The sequence below is a fragment of the Myotis daubentonii genome, chromosome 12, assembly GCF_963259705.1.
Source record: "Myotis daubentonii chromosome 12, mMyoDau2.1, whole genome shotgun sequence".
NCBI classification, from domain to species: Eukaryota; Metazoa; Chordata; class Mammalia; order Chiroptera; family Vespertilionidae; genus Myotis; species Myotis daubentonii.
Window position 1 is genome coordinate 56,669,021 of NC_081851.1, and position 20,509 is coordinate 56,689,529.

The 20,509-nt window shown below is 55.9% G+C and overlaps 1 protein-coding gene across 3 annotated transcripts in view; it reads left to right on the forward strand.

Moving 5' to 3' along the window:
• Positions 1-12,279: 12,279 nt before the first annotated feature.
• Positions 12,280-20,509, forward strand: part of SIX2 (SIX homeobox 2) — a 49,971-nt gene continuing 41,741 nt past the window's right edge. The window contains exons 1-2 of one of the 3 annotated variants that reach the window (XM_059659945.1): positions 12,280-13,531; positions 15,593-15,955. In XM_059659945.1, coding sequence (XP_059515928.1) covers positions 12,966-13,531; positions 15,593-15,929 — 903 coding nt within the window. In that variant the 5' untranslated portion in view covers positions 12,280-12,965 and the 3' untranslated portion in view covers positions 15,930-15,955. Of the gene's footprint in view, positions 13,532-15,592; positions 16,840-20,509 lie in introns of those variants that run through there. The other 2 variants (XM_059659944.1, XM_059659946.1) reach the window with 2 other exon arrangements.

The window sequence follows — 20,509 nt, forward strand, 5'->3', positions numbered from 1 at the left end:
GCTGAGAAATGTACTTTAAACCACTGACTCTGGGGACACTTCCCTCGGATTGAATTCAAGCAGTTTCTAACATGGTTTTACTTGCCCTGCAGTGGACCAAGTTAAGGTTATAGAGTCAGAGCCCATCGGCATGTAAAGAATCTCAGAGGTCTCTGAGCCCAAGCTTGTCATCTCCCTGCCAAGGAAACAGACTCTAGTGCCCAAGGCTACACACCTTGTCTTTGCAGATCTGGGGCCAGGTGCTTGGCTGAACCACAGGGGACAGAGGCTGGGAGGCTCTGCTGGGATAGTGAGGGGACATGCTGGACCCTCTGAATAACCAGAGGTGGCACCAACAATGAGCAGGGACAAGTGGACTTGCTACCCCAGGAGAAGCATCCTGTGCCAGGTGTGAGTGGCGAGGTGAATCTCAGTGAAAGAATTTGTTCAAAAATATTTATTGAGGCCGACTCTGTCCCAGGAACTGTGCTGGACACCAGGAACACAGCAAAGAACACTATCCCGGCCCTGGGAGGGAGCTTCCACGGAGAGGTGTGAGGAGGAAGGCACAGTGGATGGATAAATGAATGGGTGGGAAATGAATGGGTGGATGGATGGAAAATAACTGAATAGATGGATGGATGGTTGCCACACTTAGAAATATAGGAGAGCAATAATTCAGGAATAAGTTAGGGCCTGGACTCAGAAATCTTAAATCCTACCCTCCCTGCAAGCTTGCAACACAGCCAGAATCAATTCTCCTGTTCAAAACAACTTTATTGCCCGGCCAGTGTTGCTCAGTGGTTGAGTGTCGACCTATGAACCAGGCAGTCATGGTTTGATTCCCCGGTCAGGGCATATGCTAAGGTTGCAGGCTTGATCCCCAGTATGGGATGCACAGGAGGCAGCCAATCAATAATTCTCTCTATCATTGATGTTTCTTTCTCTCTCCCTCTCCTTTCCTCTCTGAAATAAACTTAAACACACACACACAAACACACAAAACTTGCCCTAGCCAGTTTTGCCCAGTGGATAGAGCGTCGGCCTGCAGACTGAAGGGTCCCAGGTTTAATCCGGTCAAGGGCACATGCCTGGGTTGCAGGCTCAGTCTGACGTGCAGGAGGCAGGCAATCAATGATTCCCTCCCATCACTGAGGTTTCTATCTCTCTCTTCCTCTCCCTTCCTCTCTGAAATCAATAAAACTATTTTTTTAAAAACTTTATTGGAAGTCCTCTGTCATCTATACCCCACCTCCCAGAGCTGATGCTGCTCCAGCATTTGCCTTTTACTTCACTCCTGGTTACGCTCATCAGTGCTCCCACTACCACTAAAACCCCTACTGCTCCTGCTCTCAGGTTGATCCCATTCTTAGAATGCCCTCCCTCTCCCTCCATTCAGCTCCCCTGCTCACTCCAGGCCTCCCTCTGGGCCTGCCTGTGACGCAGCCGAAGCTCCTCTGGGAGATGTGGTGTATCTGATGAGCCAGACTCCCCCCTCCTCATTGATCCCTCCCTCAGCTAAACTGTCAGGTCAACAGGGACAGGAACTGTCTTCCCTTCAGGCCCCCACAGACTGGAACATGATCAACAGAGACTTGAGTAATAACGGGCTCTGGACAAATAAATGGAAGAGGACCCCAGAACAAGTGTCTGGCTTGGGCTTTCCCTAGGAAACTCTGAAACCCAGGCTTTCCTCCTAGAGCTTGCTTCATACAGCACCCCCTCCACCCCCTACTGTGCTTCCTGGAGCCCGCACCCCCGCCCCCTCAGAATCAGACTTGGGATGAAGCCTAGCATGCTGGGCAGAGAGTGGGGAGGGGTCTCTCGGACAGATTTACAACAAAAACTCCTCTTCTGAGCTGGTCAGTGACTCAGCATCTTGGATCCCAAATGGAAAAAAAAAAAAAGAAGCTGTTTGCATCCTGGCATGCAGGAAGCGCAGAGGGCCCAGCTGACTTTGTGAAGCCACCAAGACTGGCTCGGCGCCGGGCCAGCCACGTCAAATCCGAGCACCTAAAGCCTGACCCACTCTGCCAACCTCCAGACCAGTCAGGAATGGGGAAAGAGCACCTCCTATTGACGGGCTGGGCCACCCCATTTTATAGATGGGAAAATTGAGGCCTAAACAGATCAAAACCTCTTGAGGGTTCCCCAGATCACTCCTCTTTCTCCCTGATGTCTGGCCAGAGCCACTCTGAGCAGGTGGGAGGTGAGGAAGTAACCCTTCTTCAGAACAGCAGCAGCCCGGTCCCGAGGGAAGAGCCTCCAAATGAACATCAGTCTCACAGGGTTTCTTTACCAACTTTGGTACCTTTGGCATCAAGTGAATCCTTCTCAGAATAATATTCTGATGTGTAAAATAAAACGTTCATGATTGCAAAAAAACACCGTTATGTTAAAGTTATACAAATAATTTTAAAGCGATATAGTAATATATGTGCTTCTTTATTAACATTTTACAGCGCAAGATCTAGCAGTAGGGTCTAATAAATACCATAATTTCAAAGTAATGATGAGCGTAAGTATTTCAAGATGTCTGCATCGAGGCTCAGTGATGTGACAATATCTGTGGTTTGTGCTGGTGGGGAAGGTATAGGTATTGCCCAATACTGTGATGGTTTATGCCTACATTCTTGAAGGAACTGCTAAATTTCACTTAGAGGTTAGTGCAGATAAAGATGCAATGTTTTCCCCATTCAAGTTCACAGACACTTTGAATGGTGTCCACTGGAATGCTAACTGAGCATTTTCACAAAGTGACTACTTAATCGTGGGATCTTAGGCAAAAGCCTGACATTCTCCGACCACAAACTTAGTGCCCAGCACTCTTCCAGACACTTGAGAAAATGTGCCCTGAATTGAACCAAATACTTCCCACCATAGCAGGGAGTGGAGATAGCACTCTATGGCTGTTCCTACCCCCAGTTCAGACCAGCTCACTCCCGAAACTCAAAAACTTTTCATAGAGGGGCTTTATTTTCATTTGAATATGTTTGGAAGCAGAGGGAGGTGTTAGATAACAGGCCCTGTGACTACTGAAGGGAGACCTGTGCAGTGGCAGGAAACGTTCAAGAACAGTTCATCCTTATGAAAATATCCTCCCTCTGACACCAGCCAGCTCGGCAGACGTGGGAGGGGGCCGTCGGAAATGAATCTCCATTCCAGAATGAGCCAATTCTTTCAATGAGGTGGTTTCCCTCCTGCCCGGGCCATCGCTGAAATAAAACACCAGTAAGGTGTTGTTGCTCTGGCTTGTCCTTGCATCCAGCTCAGGTTGCCCCTGGGACCTGCCTGGAGGAGGGGCAGAGGCCCTGGCCTTTGCAGCAGTGCTCCGTTGTGCTGGCATCGATAAACTTGCCTGGCATCTGGGCAGTTCTGTGGATTCCTTTTTTTCTTCTGCTCCTGCCAAATCATGGTTAGCGTATCCAACATACACCGAACAGTTATATTGCTCAGCAATACAGGGTAGTGGTTATATGCCCAGACTCTGCAAGCAGACCTTGGTTCAACTCCCTCCTCTGCCACTTCACCAATTTAACCTCTGTGCACCGCAAGCACCCAGTTCGCCATCTGAGAAATGGGCCCAATAACAGTATCGTCTTCATAGAGTAGTCACAGCAGTCAGTGAAGTCCTGCTTCTGAAGCCCTTTGCTCAGTGTATGCACATTGTAGGCATTCAATAAAATATAGCCATTATTCATAAATTAATAAAAATCTTATTTTGAACTCCTACTAGTAAAGGTACCATGCTGGGTGCTGGGCCATTTTCATGTTCAAAGACAGACAAGAACTGAAAAGGAGAAATTATTTAATCCAGTTAATTTTAAAAAACGATAGGAAAGGAAAAATATTTGATGTCTGAGGAAACTGACTCCATTGACTAAAGGGTAAAAGTGGTCCCTGCCTTTAATGAGAAGGGAGACCCCTGGTGCTATGGGATGGGGTAGGTGGGTACAAAGGTTATTCCATCCACTCTTGTGCTTGTCAGGCTAGTGGCTGTGAAGGGAGATGAAAGCCCTGTTCTTGACCCCAAAGTGGGGCTATAGAGACTTCCAGAAAGCACAGGGCCTCCACCACGCGGCTGCCCAGCAGCCTTTCCAGCCTGCACCTGTGTACACCCCAGATCCCGGGATGAGCTCAGCGCCCGGGGGCAGGACCTGTGAACCCTGCCATTAAACGCCACCTTTTGTGCTCAGGAGCATTTTTTGTAGAGAGGACTTTCCTCACGTTTCCCATGGGGTGCCAGACCCCCAACGTCAAGAACCACCGCTCTTCAGATTAGCTTCCTCCCATCTTGCATGGTTCTCAGACTACACTGGGAGCACCAGTCCTTTCTCTGCAACCAGACCCATCTACCATCCAGGGCTGTCACCTGATAGGGCCAGAATAAATGTGCCCCGGTGGATTCTGTTAGTTCTACATACTTTGACTTTTCCCAGAAATCTCACTCTCTCACTTTGGAGAGCTAGAGGGAAATAAGTGAAGGCACAAACCCTAGGAGGCCTTCTCCGGTGTAGCGAAGGGAGGTCCGGAAGGCAGCACTCAGCTCTGCGCTCCTCAGACTTCCGTTTGTCCTAATCCTCCCTGTTGTCCAAAGCCCAGATCAAGGCCACCTTTTCCAAGAAGCCGTCCTCGCACATCCAGGCACACAGTATGTCCTTCCTCTTGACCTCTCTGCCCAGTCATGGTGAAAGGCAGCGGTGTGTGGACTTGTTTTCTTCTGCTTCGCACAGGTTGGCTCTGTTGCCCAACTAGTCTATAAACTTCTAGAGGGCAAAACAGTGTCTTCTCCCCCTGACAGAGCCTAGCACAGAGCTGGACATAGAGGAGAAGCACTTTAATTACTCCTTAGACTGCTACTTTAGGAAAATAAGTATCTTTGCTTCATTGACCAGACTAGAATGAGATTGAATCGAATTGCTGGTGAGCACTGTCAACATGGATGGGGGCGACATCTGACCTTCTAGGAACTTCTCAGATCATTTTTAAATGAGCTAGAAAATAAAAGATAGTGGAAACTATAGATTCTTTAAGAATGCCCCCCTCCCCAGCCATGTGCCAAGTAGTCACAAACTTTATAACACATTTAGCGTACAAAATTTTCCAGCTAAGAATGCTTGCTATTCAGAAAGGGGGAACTCAGTAACTGAACGTATTTACATTTTCTAGTTTCAACTTCTACCCCTCTTACCACTTGAGTTTCCTTCCCCCCAAACACCACCAAATTGTGACTAAATTCTTATAGAGGACTGGTTTGGGGGTGACATAGATATATATAGTAGATTGAGGATGAAATGGCCACCATGACTTCAGGAATTATTTCCTCATGTGAGTATGAATGGGTATATCCACAATTTCCTATGAATATAAGTATATATGCATTTGTGTGCATCCACGTGTGTATGTGTAGAGACAGGTATTTTCTTATATATATACACATTACTTGTGTGAACATGTACATTACTATTTGATTCTGTGTGTGTGTTCCTCCATCTCCCTTTGAACAAGGACCCTACATTAAAGTCATGCTGAGGCTACAAAATATATCTCTTAAAATACCATAAGATAGCCCTAGCCGGTTTGGCTCAGTGGATAGAGCGTCGGCCTGCGGACTCAAGGGTCCCAGGTTTGATTCCGGTCAAGGGCACATACCTTGGTTGCGGGCACGTTCCCGGTGGGGAGTGTGCAGGAGGCAGCTGATTGATGTTTCTCTCTCATCAATGTTTCTAGCTCTCTATCCCTCTCCCTTCCTCTCTGTAGAAAAATCAATAAAATATATTTTTAAAAAAATACCATAAGATAAGGCAAAACATTATGGCAGCTGAAGTTCCCTGCTCATCTCCAAACAGGGACCCAGCCTTCTCACATACATTAGCTCATTTTCTCATCCCAAAATCCTGAGAGCAAGGTGCTTGTTACACCAGCTTTCTATTCTCACTAGACTGGGAAACTGACTCCATAAGATTAAGTGGCTGGCCCTTGCTCACACTGTTACTAAGTGACAGAAGCAGGATTTAGCCCAGATAGCCTGACTCCAACGCCCACACTCTCTCCAAGGCCGCTGTGGATGGTGAACTGCAGAGACCACGGCAGCCTCATGTGCACCAGTTCCTGTCTTTTCACTGCTCCTGACCCTCTGTTCATATAACTGAACATTTTCCCCAAAATGCCTAGCCCAGGTCTGAGCATACAATAGAAGCTTGATAATATCTGTCACCTGGAAACTAAATCTGCCTTTTGACACTTAAGTCAGGTGCTTCCTGAAATAGCAATAATTATATGCAATTACGTAAACACACTACCCCTTCGCATCCCGATGACAGCAACAGCTTTAAATAGTGGACACCTACAGTGAACCAGATGTTGCATAAACTTTATCTCTAATCCCCAGTGCAACCGTATTCAATTCAATAAGCAATTGTTGCATGCTTATTTTGTGCCAAGCACTGGATTATTGTCTTCAGTTTACAAATGAGCAAAATAAGACTCCAAGATGGAGTGACCTACTAAGGTGGTGGGTCTGAACCCAGGACTCCGGCCTGTTTGATACCAAAGCCCACATCCTCTGTTCCACCCACCCAACCTTCCCCACATGTGAGCAGTGACTGACAATGAACTGTAGTAAAATGATTAAAACAAAGATGGTAATTGCCAGAGGGCCAAGCACACACCTGTCATCACAAACCAGAACGCTACCAGAGGACATTTATTTGAGGCTAAAATTGACCCGGTCCCTCCGCAGCAGCCTCATGCGCCCGTTTCCCTGAGCCGTGTGCCCTCCCCGGCAGCGCTGTATCTTGTTTCTACATACTTGATTACAGTGGTCTCACAGCACTGTGCATAAATTAATTAGCACACATTCTTCTATAAGAAACAGCCCCTGGATTTTAGCTTTAATTTACAGAGACAACAAAATAAAGGATTGGATTTCCAAGTTAAGAACAATCCTGGCTTTTTCCAGGTTTGCTTTAAAGATGCAGAACTTGGTAGCTGCCTTCCAATGGCTGAGTGGGAGTGCCCTCCTGCCCAGGCGTCACCCAAATGCAGAGAGCCAAGAGCAGTCACCAGCCGAGGGGAGGGGGTGTCACTGATGAGTGGGACTGATGCATTGTAATTAATGGTAATAAAAATAGATACTGCAGGAGAGAGAGAGGTGCCAAGCCAGGAATCCCTACTCCCAGATAGAATTTCTCACAGGTAATGGAAAGAAGAAAAAAAAAGTCACTTCTTATAGGAAACCTGATCTACACGTTGCCTACAGAGGATTTTTTGTAAAGTAACTAAGGAAATACAACTAAAAGCAGCAGCCCCACAAAATTAGAATAACTCTATTTAGAAAACTTTCTTTCCTGCACCCCCAGGGAACCTGGTTGGTAGTGTATAGGCAGTGAGACCTGGAATTTCTAAGAGCAGCACATTCGGTCTGTAGCGTCTGTGTAGCCCTGTGGAGGCTCCAGCCTCCAGGACTTCTGGCTGGAGGAAGCCATCACAGGTCTCTGAGACTTCCCCTACAAAGAGGAGGAGGGCAAGAGGGGACTGAGAGGGAAGAACAGGACGCTTGAGAAGAAAGAGGGCCATTCTCCTGTAGGCCTGGTACTTCCCCGGTGTTGCTGTCGGCAAATCCCATTCGTCATTCAGGCGTCCATTCAGACATTTCGTGGGCTCCCAGTGTGTGCAGGGCAGAACCAGAATCTCCAGAGGAGACATGCGAGCGTGAAAAGCCCGGGTCTGTCTCCCAAGGATGGTGTGAGCAGACCCTGGCTACCTGATGCCCTCCAGGCTTCTGTGCGTCTGTCTCAGAGGGAGTGCGCTTCATGGACTCGCCTTAGCTCTGGTGCCCCCCTCTGCCGGTGCGGGGAGTGGTGGTGGTGGTGGTGGGGGGGGGGGGTGATCAGGGAGCCAGCTGTCACCCTGGGGAGGTGGGCAGAGAACTGGACCCACCCACCCACCTGGACTCTACGACCTGCCGCGTGGGGGCGCGCGCAAGCAGAGCTGGCCGCAGGCAGGTCCCGGGCGCACGGGCTCTCTACCGCCCCGCAAGGGGGGTTGTGGGGCGGAGGCGGGGAAGGCTGCAGACTTTCTAGAAGACGGCACAGGGGTGGCTGGGGGTGCTCCAATGGATTCACACTGACAGAATTTGGCTTCTCTAACCCAAAGCCCAGAGTCTGTCCCCCTACCCGACGCTCGACCCGCCACGCCCGCGTCCCCCATCCCACCGCAGGCAAAGGGGCCAGGCATCCCCCGCGCGCCCGGAAGGGGGTGCGGCGCGGGGAGGCAGGGACCCTGGGTCTGAGCCGCGATCGCGGGCTGGACGGAAGGTTGCGAGCCAGGCCGAGCCTCGCAGGAAGGTGGGCAGCGCCTTGGGCCTGGGTACACGCCTCAAGCCACGCTCAGTCCTGGCGCCGCCTCCAAAGGGCCCCTGAGCCCTAGTTCTCGCTCTTTTCGTTGGAACAAGGGCTCACGTGGGCCCGCGGCCTCCTAACCGTTTTTCCCGCGAGGACCCTCCTGGCCACCGCATAGGTCCGAAGTAAAAGGCCCGAAAGGCAGAGGGACAGCGGGGGCCACCGGGCCCTTGAGGGCGTGTGGCCGTGCCAGCCACGTGCGGCGCGGGCGATCCCGTGCTTCGCGCCGGTTCAGGAGGGCGGCCACCCCGAGCCCAGTGCCCCGCAGCCTAGCCCAGCCCGGGGCGCCGCGGGGCCACTGCCAGTATTCGTGTGAGTGGAATTCCCGCGCCCTGACCTGCCCCAAACGGTGGGCAACACAAAACCGTGGGTGCGGGGTTTGCAAGCGCCCGACTGCGTCCACCGGCGACGAAGCCGGTGGGTACGGGAGACAAGCGGGAGTAGCGGGGAGGCGCCGGGAGCCTGGGCGCACACCCGCCCTGCGCTGCTTACCCGCTTTCAACGAAACGCGCCTCCGAGGCCCGAGCGCGAGGTTCGGCGGGAAGAGACGGCTCTGGGACGGCGGCCGGCCCGCCCCTACCCGCGGAAGCTCCAAAGCTTTGAGCCCCGAGTGCGGATCTGCGGGGAGGGCCTGAGACGCGCAGCGCCAGGGCCCGAGTCTGCCTAGGGGATTTCTGCAGCTTTTATGGGCTGGAAAAATAAAGATTTTATTTAGAAAGCTTCTGGTCCTCTGGTTTGGCACCGAGCCCCTCCCCCTTCTCTGCCGGCTTTGGAAATAGTCGCCAAGGAACTCTTTCTACTTAGATCATCCCCTTTTTTCCTAAATAGCCCCAACCCAAAGTCAAGGAAGCCCTTGGGAGGCTGGTGGGGGCTGCTTGCCCCCTTCTCCCCCAAAGTCCCTCGAGTGGGCAATGTGCCCGCCCTGAGCAGGGCAATGGGTGCCGTCCATGGGGGCCCTTCATCCTTGCCTTGGGGAGTTTCTGGCCCAGTCGCTAGAATGTCCCCAACCCAGAGTGATGGGGCAAAGGCATTCCCTTAGTGTGAGCTCACTGGAGCACACCCATCCTTCCACGCCTGCTGCCGCCTTCCGGAAAGTGCGATCCCAGGGCCTTCCAGCCCATGTAGGAGGTGAAAGGAGCCAATTCAAGGAAGCACAGAGTCCCACAGGTCTACAAAAGCCTTTTCCTTCCCAGCCATGGAGCTTCTCCTATTTGTGCCTGAAGAAATAGTAAGTGCAGGCCTCTCACGTATGCCGTAGGGGAGGAAGGAGTCTGCGATCCTATGGATTGGGGTGGGGTGAGTCCAAGGCGCCTGGCACCCTCTCCAGCAGCTGCTCTGAGCACTGGTACTGGGGGCCGAGATTGCCTTAGGGTCAGGCTGGCGTCTGTTAAATCCCCACCCGTCACCTCCCAAGTCCTCTGACCTGTGGGAAGGACGGTCAGGGAGGGGGCTTCCCAGCAAAGAAACACTAGCTGAGCTTGTAACCTTTTTAGGTGAGCAGGCACTCAGCTGCTGCTGCTGGCAAGATGTTCTAGCCCAGACCTGCTAGAACCGGTTGGTTTCCTGCAAATATGGGGGAGGGGAGAACTAGGGCATATGGACACACACCCATAAGTTGGGCAAATGGGGTTACAGGTTCTCTGTGCTTGCTCTGTAGTGACTTTTCATACGGCGCACACTACATTATCCACGGAGGCAGGTCCCACCTCTGTTCTGGCCAGGCTGATTCTTGGGCTTAGCGCCCAGGGGCCGCCAAGAGGACAATGCTGGAAGGGATGATGAGTCTCAAGCTCCAGAAAATGAGCCTTAGCTGAACCTGGGCAGGACCCAGTTCTAGTGGAAGTTTACTCTTGAAACTCCAGGGGTCCAAGGAGGGGCAAATGCACAGTGGAGGCTATGGCTAAGGTTGCAAAGATTACCCGCTTTGCTAAGGTGAGTATTCTTAGACTCACCCCAACCCAGAACCAGCAAGGGCCCTGCAAGATCACTCAGGCCTCATCTAATCCTGGGAGAGAATGAGGCGGAGCTGATCACAAACTGGCCCAAGGTTTCACACCAGGAAGTGCTGCCCAGCCCCACTCACCTGCACCAGCAGGGTGCTTCCCACAGCCCTGGCCTGACATTGCCAGGATGTAAAGTGGCCATGGCAGAGCTGGAACCAACCTAGCAGTCATTCATCATGTGGCTACAGTAGAGGTCTCGAAAAGCATAGGTGCCCCTTCTGGAGTGTCAGTCAAGCGGGCTCTGAAACTCAGGGTAGCCAGGGGTAAATTCTTCCCCAAAGCCAAGTCTGTAGCGAATCCTGTTTCACAGCCTGTAGGACTCTGGTGAGAGTGGTCTGGATGTAGCAGGGCTCCTCCCAGTCCACGGATACAGACTCTGACGATGCCACCTGGATTTCTGCAGGGAGCTGGCCCTGGCCCTGGCTCAGAACATACTTTGATAGCCCTGTGGTCTCAACAGACCAGGGCAAGCCCCCAGAACAAAAGTCTTAGGGACAGTCCCAGGGTTCCATTCTTTCATGCATGCAACCCCCCCACCCCCCCACCCCCCCACCCCCCCACCCCGCAAAACACGCGCGCACACACACACACACACTCCAAGACTTCTAGAACACCAGAGCAGGGGGGAAACTCTTGGGGAGGGGAGGGGGCGGGAGGAACACTTAGAGGAATAGGAGTCTTACTCATAGGCAACAAGCAAAGCCATAACTTGAACCCAGGGCTCTGAATTGCCATGCCAGTGCTCCTAGCACAAAACTTCCAAGAAAGCCTACAGGGGTGGGAATGAAGAAATGTTGCCTATACACAGGTTCCAGTCTTAAGCTGAGGACAGAGCCTGTCGGCTTGGGTCCTGACACCAGGAGCCAGATCGGCTCAGGCCTGCAACAGCTCATAGCCAAGAGGGGAAACGAAGTAGAAAGGGCTAGTCGGGGAAGGAACTCAGGCCCTGGCTTTTCTAAACGTAGATAGCATCAGCAGCCCTTCTCCCCGAGAACCAGTAACACGTGTTTCCACACCGTCCTGACAAAGAAGCAAAAAACAGGACCCCCTTTTTAAGCCCCTAATTCCTGAGCTCAGCGACCCGGCTCCCAAGCTGGAAGTGGCGGGAGCCCATTCCAAGTTGACCCGGGGTGGGGTAGGGGGGTGGAGGGGGGGGGGAAGAGCTTGCCTCCCACTCGGTCCTCAGGAAAGTGCCACGACCCACCGTCCTAGTCTCCGGGCCCTCGCCTGCCCGCGGGCAGACTGCGGGCGCTGCCGACCGGAGTCAACTTCCGTAGAAGCCACACGGAAGTGCTGGCGCTTCTCGGGCCGCTCGATCCGTGGGACCCGTGGGGTTAAGTCTGAGTCCCCGCCCGGCAAGGACAGAGAGCGCGGGGCCGAGGCGGTTCCGGCCGCGGGGCAGCCGACAGGGTTAGGAGAGGGGGGAAAGGCGGGATCCTCCAAGGAGCAGATTCTCAGGCGTCCGCCTGCGGTCACTGCCAAATCTCCCCCACTCCTCTCCCCTACTCCCTCCCTCTCTCCCTGGAGGATCGCTCCGGTCCAGAGTTCCGCGGATGGGGGTAGGGCACGGCCAGCAGGAAAAGCCAAATCCTAGAGGGGCGTCCGCGCAAGTCCAAACTTCCCCATCCCACTGGCCAGCTCCGGGCAGAACCTACCCCCGCAAGCAGTGGCCCCAAGAGGGGCGTGGTGACCCGGAGTGGGGCGGAGGCATCCCGCGGAGCCCGCTAAAGGCTGCCCAAAGTTTCTCCCCCCCCCCCCTCGAGGCTTCCTCCCCGCCTCTCTTCCCTTCCTCCCGGCACCCCCTTAAGCAGCCCTCCGCCTTTCCTTCTCCCCCTCTTCCCTCCCCCCACCCCGTCCTCCCCTTTTCTCCACTGCGCGTCTCCACTCCGCCCCCCTCCCGGGTCCGTCTCCTCCCTTGCTCTTTGGGCGTCCGCTCCGTCAATCACCGCCGCCGCGGGCCCCTGCCCGGCCTTCTCCGCCTCCCAGGCTCTTGGAGCGCCTCGGGCTCCTGTCTCAAGCTGCCCTACGCTTTGCGCGGAGCCCGGCGATCTGTCAGCGGAGCCAGCCGGGGGGAGCCGCCCGGCCCGCCGGGGCTCGGGTTACCAGTGACTGACAGCGTCTCCATGGCGAATAATTTGACTCCGACTATTGTCTGGCGCGGGCAGGCCCCGGGTCAGATAACCAGACCAATCAGGGCGCGGGCCGCCGCGCCTCATGCCCGCTTAGAATAATATTATTAAAAAAGCGAGAGAGCTAGACGGGAGGGAGACCTAGTGAGCAGCCAGCGAGGGAGCGACAGGCGAGCGGACGCGGAGCATGCCGAGCGGCGCCCCGGGCGGCCCCCGGGCTGGGACCAGGGCGCAGGCGAGGCGGGCAGGCGACGGGGACGCAGCGCTGCGCGGGAGCCTCGGCCGGCGCGGGGACGTCCTGTCGTGACTCGGAGTTCGCCGAGAGCCAGCGCCGGTCCAGGGAGCCCGCCCCGCCCGCTTCTGGGCCCGGACCGCCCGGCGGGGAGGCGCCCATGCCCGACCGCGCAGCGCGGTGAGGGCGCGCGCGGGCGGGCGGGGGCGCCGCCGGCACCATGTCCATGCTGCCCACCTTCGGCTTCACGCAGGAGCAAGTGGCGTGCGTGTGCGAGGTGCTGCAGCAGGGCGGCAACATCGAGCGGCTGGGCCGCTTTCTGTGGTCGCTGCCCGCCTGCGAGCACCTTCACAAGAATGAAAGCGTGCTCAAGGCCAAGGCGGTGGTGGCCTTCCACCGCGGCAACTTCCGCGAGCTCTACAAGATCCTGGAGAGCCACCAGTTCTCGCCGCACAACCACGCCAAGCTGCAGCAGCTGTGGCTCAAGGCGCACTACATCGAGGCCGAGAAGCTGCGCGGCCGGCCCCTGGGTGCTGTGGGCAAGTACCGCGTGCGCCGCAAGTTTCCGCTGCCGCGCTCCATCTGGGACGGCGAGGAGACCAGCTACTGCTTCAAGGAAAAGAGTCGCAGCGTGTTGCGCGAGTGGTACGCGCACAACCCCTACCCCTCCCCGCGGGAGAAGCGGGAGCTGGCGGAGGCCACGGGTCTCACTACCACACAGGTCAGCAACTGGTTCAAGAACCGGCGACAGCGTGACCGGGCAGCCGAGGCCAAGGAAAGGTACGAGTAAGTAGAGCTCCCCTTGGGCTCCAGGGAGGGGGTCGCATGGCGTGGGCTCAACTCCCAGGAGAGGCCTACACCGGGCCCTTAGTCAAAGCCACCACGGCCCAAGTGAATCCTGGCCTGACCCGGGTGGCGCTGAGATCTTTTGGGAGACCCAGAGGGCAGGGATTTGTCTAAAGCGGGCAAAGCCATTCGGGAAGTTATTGACTGACGCCCGGGTCGCTTGTGGACAGAAATGGAGACGCAGTGAGCTTCCAGGCAAAAGCAAGACCAAACCGTGATCCTGGGTCGCCTGAGAGTCCTCCAAAGGACTGAGTGGGTTTGGCCTGTTGGGGTTGCTGATTTCAGGAGGCCTGAGCGAATTCGCTAGCACTTCTAGCACGTCGGCACTTTCCTTGGGCCTTACTCAGTTCTAGGCCCTCTAGCCTGGGATTGGAACTTCCCTGGAATGACCTGAATGCGGAGGGGCCTGGGCAAGAATTTTCCTTGTCTGGGTATGAGTTGACAGCGAGAATCTTTTATCCCGCATAGAAAGGACAGAGAGGCCAAGAGCTGGTAAGTGTCAGCTCTGGGAGAGAAGAGAAACATATGCCCCTTTTTCTGCCTTGTTGGACCCAGCAGCCCTTCCCTGGCCTGCCATGCCCTGGACCCCTCTCTCCTCTGGTTTTACCCATCCTGGTGGGTAGGTCTAGGTCTAGGGTGAGCTGAGAGCAGCAGAAAGGCTGAGCGTGGCTTGTCCTCAGGGAAACCAAGACTTCCTGAACTAGCCTAACACTGACCTAGGCCCTTGTGGCTGCCAGCCCTGTTGCCCCTCAGAAATCCAAATCTGGACACGGGGATGGGAGAGAAACTGATTGTGGGGGCAGAGTCCAGCCTTAGGGCAACAGCAAAACAAGACACCTGGTGGCACCCGGTGTATGTGAGCCAGAGTTTTCATGATTAGGGTTAGGTGGGGGTACTGAACGGTGGACCCAGATCTCTGGAGGGGCGGGGGGGGGGCTGCTTCAGGGGGACCCTAGTCTCTGAAACCATGAGGTTAAGGTGTCCACAGTTGTAAGGTATCAGCTCTGTGGGAAGTTCCCTTCCAGGAAAACAGGAAGAAAGGGCTTTGGGAAGCCGGTGAAGAAAATCTACCCAAGATTTCAAATCTTCAAATCTGGCAGGGCTGCCAGTCAAAGGAAAGGCAAGGAGGTGGGTTCTCGCTGCTAGGGTCCCCTTCCACCCAGACTGGCATGCGTCCAGACTCCGGAGGAACTTGGTTCTCAGGCCAGGCCCCAGGTGAGGGCCGCAGAGTCCCTCCTTTTCCTGTATGACCGGAAGGTCTAGGCGCCTTCGTTCTCCTGTCCCCTTCTCCTACGAGCTGCCCTCCAAGCCCCCAGTTTCCAGTCCCCCAGAGGAAAGTTTTCACTGTGCCATCAGGAAAAGGAGGGTCCTATATCTGTAGGGCTTTGTCTCTAGCCCCAGCCAGGAGACCCCTCACCAGGCCTGCCAGTTTGGAGCTGGAGGGAAAGGACTCAGCTCCAGGGTCCTGCCCGCATTGAGGGATTTCTCTCTAGCAGAGGAGAGGAAAAGGAGAGGAGGGCCTCGGAGGTCCCCAACTTTAAGCGACTAGTATCTAGGGCCTTTCACCCTCCCGGCCCTACATCTACCCAGCCAGCCCTGGATAGAGGAGCCAAGATGTGAAAAGCCAGACCAACTCCAGGGAGCCATGCTCTCCGGACCCGCTGCTCTGGGGAAAAAATGTCAGCAGGTCAGTGAGGGGGGCAGGGAGGAGCAACATACAGAGAGCAGGAATGATTTTCATGAGATTGAGAGCATGCGAGGTGGGACGATAGAGATGATACCCGGAGGACAGTCGAGAGAAATCGGTGTTGAGAGATTGAGAACTGGCAGAAGGAATGAGAGCCCTAGGCCGGGCCAAAAATAAGATGGTAGAAACCGAATACCCGCAGGCAGCGCGGGCGCTCTGGCTCCACGGAGGACGCAGGCTCGGGCTCCAGGTGTCACCGCGCTGAGCCGCCTCTGTGTCCCCGCTGACCTGCGACCTTGCTCCTGCACTTGCAGGGAGAACAGCGAGAACTCCAACTCCAACAGCCACAACCCGCTGGCGGCGTCGCTGAATGGCAGCGGCAAGTCGGTGCTAGGCAGCTCCGAGGACGAGAAGACGCCGTCGGGGACCCCAGACCACTCGTCGTCCAGCCCCGCGCTGCTGCTCAGCCCGCCGCCGCCACCCGGGCTGCCATCCCTGCACAGCCTGGGCCACCCTCCGGGCCCCAGCGCCGTGCCCGTGCCGGTGCCCGTGCCAGGCGGAGGCGGCACGGACCCGCTGCAGCACCACCACGGCCTGCAGGACTCCATTCTCAACCCCATGTCAGCCAACCTCGTGGACCTGGGCTCCTAGGGCCCCACCTGCCTCGATGCGCTGGCCTCGGGGACTGAGAGGCGGCGTCGGGAGGGCAGGCGGCGCGGCGGCCCGCCGGGGACTGAGGCCCACGAGCGAGCGGGCAGAACCGCCGGTTGGTGTTGCGGATGGCCCTCTGGCTTGGCCTTTGTTGGGAATTTTTTTCCCCCAAACAAGTTGGTTTTGAGATGCTTTGGAGACCTGGGACCGGGTCTTGAACCAGGGAAGGGAATAAATTATACACCGTTCTTATACTCTCCTACCTTCTCTCTGCTTCTCTTTGTCGGTTCTCTCTTCCCTTGCTCCTTCTTCCTCTTTCTTTCCCTTTCTTCCCTCTTCTTTCTTTCTCCCTTTCTTGCTCTCCCCTTATTTACTCTGTCTGTTTCCCTTTATATTTCTGGCTTGTCATTTCTCTAGGTTTCTGTTTCTCTGTCTCTCTCTGATTGTCTCTCCTCTCCCCCAGCCTCACGTATCCTGGCCCTGGGTCTGTACCCCTCTGTCTTTTCCCTCCTGCCTGGCCTTCTGACCCCCCACCGCCACCCCTGGATTTCTGGGGTTGGGGGGTGGGAGGAGGAAAAGCAAAGGAAAGACAGCCTTTGAATCCAGGCCATCTCCAGAGGCCCTCCCGGAGGGGTCATTGGGGCTGCAGGTGTCAGCTTTGCCCTAGTAACTTCAGTGAAAGAGAAAGGGCAGCGGCGAGAAGGCCCCGCAGGCCCCCAGCCCTGCACTCTCCTCCTTCCCCCGGACTGTGACCACAATGCTCCCGCCAGAGCCTGCCTCCCAAGCCTCGGACTTGCCGTCTGCCTGTTACGCCCTCATGTGAATGTTCTTCAGGAAATATTTCTGCTTTTATTTTATAATAAAATTAGAAATGATAAATATATATGGATATACACCACGAGGACCGTGAGCCCTGAGTGCAACAGTGTCTGATTTCCCTACAGGGACTGGACACTCCGGTGGGCCATTCTGGGCAGGGATGCCCCACGAGTCCCAAAGCGGAGACACCTCTCCACATGCACACCGTGTATGAGTCGAGAACTCGGAAACCTCCTCCAAAGCCCTCTGTTCCTTTTCTGGTCCAGAAAGCTCCATGAGAGCGGGGGGAGGGGCAGCCCACTCCTCCTGGGGACTCCTCTTCCCCCACAGGCCAAGCAGTGCCCTCTTTACCTCCGGGGAGGAAATGGGAGTCTGTGTGCGGAGCATGGGCACCTGTGTTGGGAAATACCAAGACTGGGGAACAAATCGGGTCATGGAGGTTTCCTGAAGGGGCGTGCTCCTTAGTGATGATCGCAGTCCCCAGAACCAGACCCGACCCGCCGGGCAGATTCACTGGCCCCAAGAGCAGTCGCTCATCCGGCCTTGAAGCCTGAGTCTTGTGTTGTGTGGCCAGAGAGCAAAGGCCTCCAAGCTCAGGAATCGGTCGTCTTGGAGTGGAGATGAAGGGGTGGGGAGGAGAGAAGTCAGAGGAGACTCAGGGAGGCTGGCCTGGCAGGCAAGCCGCCGAGCGAGCGAGCGAGTGTTCTAAATGGAAGCAAGAGGGCGCCCCGGGCTTGGCTGGCCAGCTAGGGGAGCACCTCCTAGCGTCGTGTGCCCTAGGTGCCTCTGTGGCTGTAAATTAACCTGCAGCCATCCCTCCCCTCTGGGGGATCGAGCCCCCTCCCCTCCTATAAAGGGACCCGTCTAGCTGGTCCTGGCGAAGCGGGCGGGATGTCCCTCCTAGAGGAAATCGATGCTTTTTTTAGGTCGCAGTTGCTGTAAATACCAAACATGTCCCACTTTAGCCACCTGGACAACGGGAAGGGAAGGGGAGGGAGGGGAGAGGTGGGGAGGGGAGGGAAGGGCGGATGGGATGAGGCACTCTTCCCGCAAGGTGATCCTTGAGAGTGGGAACTTCTCCGGTCTTTCCTCTCTGGTGAAATCAGCGCTCACTGAAAATGCTTTTATGGGGACTTCTGAGCATCAAGGATTCCTTCCCAGTCAAGACCCTCGGAGACTCAGTCAACTGGGTGGGCTACCTTGGCGCAGAGGCTATGCCTCCGCTCTGCGCAGGACTGGAGGTCAAGGGAATGAATGCCCAGAGGACTTTAAGACCCGTCCCCCTGGTGCCGCACCAAGTACCCCCACGCCCCGGCACTCCAAGAGGAATTCCAGCCCTGGCAGCTCCCTTGGCCTCTCCTGGAGGCTCTGCTTGCAGGGGACACTCAGGGCCTCAGGGGACCTGGTCTGTACTTGCGGGGCCTGGTGACCTGACTTCCGCTGACGGTTGGCATGAAGAGCCAGCTACTGCCTGAGGGCATAGAGAGGCTCCCAGGATGCGGGGAGCATGGCTGACAGACCTGGCTTACTGCTGGCTGGCAAGGGGAAGCACAGTAGCCCCTGGAGCCTGCTTCAACTCTACCTGCCCCCTGTGTTCCAGATACACAGGCCAACAGGCTGCGTGCTACTTTCACAAGGGCACAAGCATACACATGTATCGTTTGATTCACTAGCATTGAAAGCTTGTTATCTGCCAGGCAGTGTGATGGCACCAAAAACACTCACCCCCTCACACGTAGTGGCCACACAGGGACTGTCCCACGGATATGTTCACATTCGCACATATACTGAGCAACACACACACAGACCCATGACCCATTTTCACAAACACACAAACATGCCATGAGCCAAAACAAACACTCACAAATGAGCCCCTCCCAAATACATACGCTCACACACACAAACACCAAGATGCATCATGCTTCTCCCAGAAGCTCGCAAGTCCACACTCACAACAGTGTCCCTGCGAGCAGCCAGGCCCAGCCCAGCCACCTGCGGGACCAGGGCCTGGCCTCGCAGGGGAGCTTATGGGCAGGGCTCAGCATCAAGTCTGGGAGTCCCAGGGAGAGAGACAGCTCTATCCAGGAGGCGGCAGCAGGTCAGGGACCCTGCCTCGGCCGACCCCCTCTCTCACGGCCTGGGTGGGATCGCGGGAGTTTGCGCGAAGCGCTCACTGGCCAGTAGGAGGCGAGGTGCCTGAGGTCCCGCTTTATCCGGTAAAGCGACCTCAGGCACAGACCCCGCACCGCTTGTGGCCACTTCCCTCCTGCCTTCCCCCTTGAAAAGCTAAGCCCGGAAACATGTATTTAAACGGGGAAACTAGGCAGAAGTTCTGAAGATAAACCCAAGCAGCTACTCGCCCACGGCATGGATCTCTACAAGCCAGTCCTCCAGCAGGTAACTGGTGCTCAGATGGAGCCAGGTGGCTGCAGCCGCTCCTCGTGAGAGGCCACCAAACAGGGTTCCCAGAGGCTTGTCACCCCTCCCTTTTGCCCCCCTCTCCCCGTGGCAGCACAGAAACCAGGCGTTTTTCTCCAGCAGCAGCAGCGGCGGTGTGGCGGCAGCGGGCAGCCGACCCGAAGGGACGCAGTGGCTGGAAGCCGCGTTTCCTTCTTCTGCTCCTGTGAACGCGTCCGCCTTTCATTTGTTCCCGTGTTCCATACCCACGCAACCCTCGCAACCCTCGAAGGTGAACCCAAATGGAGAAGGTAGAACCCAGCCCTCCAGGGCAGCTGGCCGCCTCACCTGCTTGGGGGCTTGAAGCCAAGGGCTAGTGAGAGCGCAGAGGGAAGCTCAGGGCTGGCTATGCTTCCTCTTAATTACCCTCTCACCACCACCCCCCCACGACCCTCCCCGCTAGGCAGCTCTCCCCGGGCTCAGGTCAGGCTGGACCCTGGTGTCCCTCCCCTGAAGCGCACCTCCTGGGGTCCAGCTGGGCACAGGAAGTGATGGCAGGGCGCCCTTGCAAAGGTTAAAAGGGTCAGGCCACAGGCCGGATCCGGCCCGTTTGAAATGAATAAAACTATTGAAAAAAAAAGACCGTACCCTTTTATGTAATGATGTTTACTTTGAATGTACATTAGTACACAAACACTCCATCCATGCGTTTGTTCCGGCCCTCCGGTCCAGTTTAAGAACCCATTGTGGCCCTCGAGTCAAAAAGTTTGCCCCCCCTGGGTCAGGGAGAGCTGGGAGAGACGCCGGGCTACTCCGTCCTCGGCTTCCCCGTCCTTATCGGAAACACCATTTGGGCCCCGGGAAGAGCAAGGACCAGCCGGGTCGGGGCGCCAGAGTCTGAGCGCTGGGAATTTCACCTCCCTGATGCCACCAGTGGGAGAGATGAACATGTTTCTGTGTTGAATGTCAGGTGGAGAAGGGCCGAGGGACTTGGGCTTGGCGACTGGGCCCTTTTGTGTGTGTGGTCCTCATCCCGATGCTACGGTTTCGATAGCATCAAACCTGCCTAGGGATGCTGGGAGGAGACTCCAACCGGTGCCACCAGCGCGCGAGGATGTGCGGGGTATGGCACCAGGGTGTGTGCGGGCAGTAGGGTGGTGGAACGCGCTGGTGTGCGTCGATGGGAAGGTCGCGCACCAGGGAGCACATGGCGAGCCGTGCGCCAGCGCCCGCCCAGGCCGGTCCTGAGCGCTGGGGCTCCAAAGCGGAGGCACCTGGGTCTGGAGGAGGACCAAGCTCTCGCGCAGCCAGAACACAGCCCAGCGCGAGCTGGTGCTGATTCCCCGACCCTCTGCTGCCCGCGG